This window comes from Budorcas taxicolor, chromosome 16, assembly GCF_023091745.1.
Source record: "Budorcas taxicolor isolate Tak-1 chromosome 16, Takin1.1, whole genome shotgun sequence".
Taxonomy (NCBI): Eukaryota; Metazoa; Chordata; class Mammalia; order Artiodactyla; family Bovidae; genus Budorcas; species Budorcas taxicolor.
In genome coordinates this window covers 55,060,924-55,066,603 of record NC_068925.1, presented here as the reverse complement: position 1 = coordinate 55,066,603, position 5,680 = coordinate 55,060,924, and the positions used below count along the sequence as shown (strand labels likewise).

At 47.0% G+C, this 5,680-nt stretch overlaps 1 protein-coding gene across 1 annotated transcript; it reads left to right on the top strand.

The window, feature by feature from the left end:
* The first annotated feature begins 1,161 nt into the window (after nt 1–1,161).
* LOC128061275 (PRAME family member 12-like) lies at nt 1,162–2,978 on the top strand. Its single transcript, XM_052653566.1, has 2 exons — nt 1,162–1,424; nt 2,456–2,978. The coding sequence occupies exons 1-2, from the start codon at nt 1,162–1,164 to the stop codon at nt 2,976–2,978; spliced, it is 786 nt and encodes a 261-aa protein (XP_052509526.1).
* The last annotated feature ends 2,702 nt before the right edge of the window (nt 2,979–5,680 follow it).

Sequence of the window (5,680 nt, the reverse complement as noted above, 5' to 3'; positions counted from 1 at the left end):
AGACTTTAGCTCTGAGTTGGTTCCTCTAAAGGGTGGGGAGACAGATGAAGTAGTGTTCATGCTTACCTGAGAAAGATGCCTTCTTCTCTGAAAGTTCTTACAGGATTCCTTTAGGAGCAGATTCAGGATGAGTATCCAGAACCCCCTGAGACTCCTGAACCTGGCAGGAAAGAGCCTACTAACAGAAGAGGCCTTGGCTATTTCTACTCTGGAGTATCTGCCCATCGAGCTCTTCCCCCCACTCTTCATGGACGCATTCTGGGGAAGACACAGAAAGATTTTAAAGGCCTTGGTTCAAGCCTGGCCCTTTGTCCATCTGCCTCTGGGGGGCCTGATGCAGACCCCTCATCTGGTAATGTTACAAGCAGTGCTGGATGGACTTGATGTCCTGCTCACACAGAAGGATCGTCCAAGGTGAGTCAGATGCACGTGATCTGGTAGGATGTGGGCAGTCCCAAACAGACAGCTGAAGACAGGAACGTAGATGGCACATGGATGGACCAGTGACTTCTGATGATGCCAATGAAGAAACACAGAGACTTGGCCATTGCTGAGCTCACTTTGGGGAATGCCTTCCAGCAATGTAGGAGTGCCTAAGATGCAAGGAAATCTGAAAGTATAAGCCCCAGCCTCCCCCCAGGGATGTTTAAGGCCACTAGAAGTAGAAAGCTAAGGAAAATGGAAGAGGAAAAGGAGATGGAGGAAGGTGAAGCAGAGAGGGGAGAGGAGCACAAGGCAGCACATGATGTTGGGGATTTGAAGTAAAAACTCATGTGGGAAGTCAGAGTGTTGCCTAAAGTTTGTGTGGATATTATTAAAACCATCACTGCCGATCTGTCGTTTCCCCACAGGAGGTGCAAACTGCATGTGCTGGATTTAAGGAATACTGGCCAGGACTTCTGGAGAATGTGGTCTGGATCCAGTGTCCATGTGCCCTCAAGCTTTTCAGTGGCACCAGGGGCTGAGGACAGGCCAAGGACCAAGCAGCCCTTGGCTCCCTTCAAGGTGTTCATAGAACTTCACCTCAAGGAAAGGAACATGGATGGATTTCTCACCTGCCTTATGAGATGGGTGGAGCAGAGGAAAGCATCCATACACCTGTGCTGTAAGAAGCTGAGGATTCTTTCATTTTCCATGGATAAAATTATGAAGGTCCTGAGCATGGTGCAGCTGGACTGTATCCAGGAGGTATATGTGGATCACACCTGGCATCTGTCCACCCTGGCCATGTTTGCTCCTCTCCTGGGCCAGATGACCAATTTGAAGAGACTCCTCGTCTCCCACATCCACATGCCTGATCCCGAGGAGCAGGAGGAAGAGCACGTTGTCAAAATTACTTCTCAGTTCCTAAGGCTGCACCATGTCCAGGATCTCCACCTGGAATCCCCCTTCTACCTCGAAGGCTGCCTGGACCAGATGCTCAGGTGAGTGTGCACCACTGACCAGGTAACAGTGACCCCAACAAGAGAATAGCAAATGTACTGTCCCCTTTGCTGCTCCATTGTGAACTGTGGTATCACATAACCACACAAATCAAGGTAGGGGTCCAAACTGGGAGAGAGGCTCTGGAAAGGGACACTGTGCTGGAAACTATAGACTAGGGGTTAGAATCTAGAGGATAGTTATTTGATTTCTTCTTAGGAAGAGATATCTTTTCTAGGTGACTTAGGATAATAGGTAAGGGAAGAGGGCATTAGGTAAGGGGAGAGGGCAATAGGTAAGGGAAGAGGGCAACTCCACCAGCCCTGAGCATTTCTAAACTGAAGCTCTGTGTTCTTCACCTTTCTGACCAGGATGAGCCTATCTCAAATTCTCTGCTTGTAAAAAGATGTTTTTTGCTCCAGATATGGTAAATAATATATGGGAAATGCATGATTCTGGAGATGATGGTAATAGGGCAGGTGTCAAAGGGATCATAAAAATTGGAAGGTGGTTTGCAGATAAAGCAGGGATATAAGTGAGCCCCACAGGATGGTATCCTCTGTGGATGCTGTGGGATTTTGCCCAGGTTTGTCCTCTATGCAAGTCACCCAGAAGCCTCACCTGCCTGAGATGGATGTCTGGGGCCCAAGCATGTTCTGAAGGTAGCCTGCCTAGTAAGTATATCTCTTACTATTAACTTTCAGTGATGTCCAATCTTGATTGAGACAAGATGTCAAGCTCTCCTCTGAGTTTGTTCTAGTCCATTCCATTATCTTCATTCCTCTTCATAAGGAGGCAGAGAACATTTTTCTCTGCTTGAGTAATGAGGAGAGAGAGGATTTAAGACTCTATGTACTTGACCTGGTCACACAGAAAAGGTGAAATGACTGGGTGCAATGAGATTGTCCATTCTGGGTATTAATCCTTATCAGGTGATCAGTTCAAACATGGGCTTGGGCAGATCACTTGTCTCTCAACTTGCAATCAACTTCCACCTCAGTTTCCAATACCTAATTCCTCTCTTTCTCCCCAGGTGCCTGAAGACCCCCTTGGACAACCTTGGGATTACTCACTGCCTGCTTACAAATTCAGACCTGACCCATCTGTCTCAGAGTCCGAACATCAGTCAGCTAAAGGGCCTGGATCTGAGTGGGGTCACGACGACCTACTCTAGTCCTGAGCTCCTCCCAGCTCTGCTGGAGAAAGTTTCAGCCACCCTCCAGGAGCTGTACTTAGAGCAATCTGGGATCAGAGACTCCCACTTGGAATCCATTCTGCATATCTTGAGCCGCTGTTTCCAGCTCATGTCCTTCAGTCTGCGTGGGAACCTCCTCTCCATGGCCATCCTGGAAAAGATGCTGCGACACACCTCTGGGCTGCCCAGGTTAAGTCAAGAGCTATACCCTGTCCCTCAGGAAAGTTTCAGCTCTGATGGGATCCTCCAACCCAGGAGACTTTCCCAGTGTCAGACTGAACTACTTGAGATCCTAGAGGACTTGGGACATCCCAGGACCATCTGTATTAGCTTCATGCCCCTGTCCACCCTGTGGAGATAACACATTCTGTCATCCTGAGCCCATCATATATGGTGGTAACACCCTTGCTTAGTCCATAGCATCAATGGAAAGCTTTCTTCTGAGCACTTGGAAACTGAAATCTAGGACAAGATCCATCGTGAAGGGGAAATAAAGCCATGGTTTCAGACATCTGCTCAATGTGAATGTGAAAAGGAAAGGATCCTGCAGGGAAGCAGGATTGCAGACAGAAATACTGTCTCCTGGAATAGGAATGCTTGTAGAGTCAGAATTAAGAACCTACATTTCTTTAGGTGGATTTGAGCTTGAGACTCACATGTTGGAGTTATCTCTGGGTAATTGGCTGTAAAGAAATGGTTGGAAATAAAGAGTCCCTCATTGTAAATGGATTGCTGCTGTTCATGATGTATTTTTCCTGATTTTTCAGTTCACATCAGGGAAATCTCCAGACATTGATTTTAAAAAAAGAAAAGCACTGAGTTGTCTATGATCCAAAACCTTACCATTCCCACCAGGTCTCTATTCAACCTGGTGCATCTCTTACCTCCTTGCTTACTTCTGGAGCTGTTCAGTGGGGTAATATACACAGAGAGAAACAGACTCAGTGGCCAGTGAGCCACTCCAGTGCAGACCCCAGGCAGGTCTCTCACTGCTGACTCAGGCCATGACTCTGGAGATGAGCAGCCTCTTGTTTGTCCTGGTCCCTCCATAACTTTCAGTCATTGACATTTTTGTGGGGGTGGAAAGGGTTTTACTGAAAAAGGGATGGCTCCCAATTCTGGAAGGGGTCGTCCACACTGCAGATAAGCTAAACTTATGAGCCTTGCTGACCTATTACCCATGGTGGATAATGATCCTTTTTTAATTAATCTATTGACCAGGGAAGTTACATAATTTCCTTTAGCAAAATACTAAAATCATAGAGACATGTAACATGGTTTCAGTGTTTCTATACCTAATCAAAAATTACAAGGGTTACATTATATTAGTGAGAAATTGTCTTTATTTCCATAAAATCCCCTGTCTCTCTCTATTACGGAAGACCATAATAGCATGTTTTGACATCAGATGTCAGGTTGTGTAACAAAACACCTTTGGGTTTATGTGACCTCCTTGCCTGTGGTAAGATACTGTATTTGTCAGGGTTCTCCTGAGTAACCACTAGGGTACAGCTGATTGTTGAGCAATGTGTCCGTTAGAGGCACTACCCCCCGTTCAGTTGAGTTCCCTGTATCATTTATTCTCTGCCTTCCTTTTCTTCTTTTTCACATCCTTGGATTCCACCAACTAGATCCTATAAAACAATATACACTCTTGGAAAACATCTGTATGTAAGTGAACCTGGGCATTTCAAACCAGTGTTTTCCAGAGTCACCTGTATATATTAGAGGAGATTTACTGTGGGAATGGGTTTGCCTAGAGGCTGAGAAGTCTCTCAGTCTGCTGTCTATAAACTAGAGTACCAGCGAAGACAGAAGTTTATCTCAAACTGAAGATTAAGGCTGAGAACCAGGTAAGCTGATGATGTTACTCTAAGTCTGGGGCCAATGACCTGAGAACTATGGGAACTGCAGGGAGATCAAACCAGTCAATCCTAAAGGAAATCTGTCCTGAATATTCATTGGAAGGACTGATGCTGAAGCTGAAGCTCCAATACTTTGGCTACCTGATGAGAAGAACTGACTCATTGGAAAAGACCCTGATGCTGGGAAATATTGAGGGCAGGAGGAGAAGGGGATGACAAAGGATGAGATGGTTGGATGGCATCACCGAATCGATGGACATGAGTTTGAGCAATCTCAGGGAGTTGGTGTTGGACAGGGAGGCCTGGCATGCTGCAGTCCCTGGGGTCGCAAAGAGTGGTACGTGACTGAGAGACTGAACTGAACTGAGTGGCAGTATTGGTGACCTCTTCCAAAAGGGCTTATGCGAGGACTGTTTAATTCAGTGCACATAACCCCATGGCAGCCACTGTCACCGCATGGCAGCCACTGTCAATGCACGCCTCCACTAGAGATTGCTGGGCACTCACAAGCAGGTCTGGGTCAGTCTCTTATGGAGTCACTCCTCCTTTCTCCTGGGTCTGGGTGGGCACAAGGTTTTGTTTGTGCCCTCCAGGCTGTAGATTGTCTGTTCAGTGGCTCTGTGGTGGGGCTCATATGCCCTGTCTCCCAAGTCTGCTACAGACAGAGCCCCTGTCCCCATGACAGGTCACTGCTGACCCGTGCTGCTGCAGGAGGCACTCAGACACTCAAAGGCAGGTCTCTCTCAGTCTCTAGTGGGATCCCTGTGTCCTGGTGCACACAAGGTTTTGTTTGAGCCCTCCTAGCATCTCTGGTGGGTATGGGGTTTTATTCTAAGTGTGGTTTCACCCCTCTGGGCTTAAGTCGGGACTTCTCTGAAAACGCTGGCTTAAAATCATAATAAGGAGTAAGAGTAGGGGGCTTCCCTGGTGGCTCACTGGTAAAGAATCCACCTGCCAAAGCAGAGACCCAGGTTCAATCTCTGATTTGGGAAGTTCGAACATGCCCCAGAGTAACTAAGCCTGAACTTGTGCTCAAGAGCCTGGAATCCTCAACTATTTAAATCTGTGCAAACATTATTGTGGTTTTGAACCATGAATTTTAGATCATTATGTGCTGTGCCATGCTTAGTTGCTCAGTGGTATCTGACTCTTTGCAACCCCATGGACTGTAGCTTGCCAAGCTCCTCTGTCCATGGGG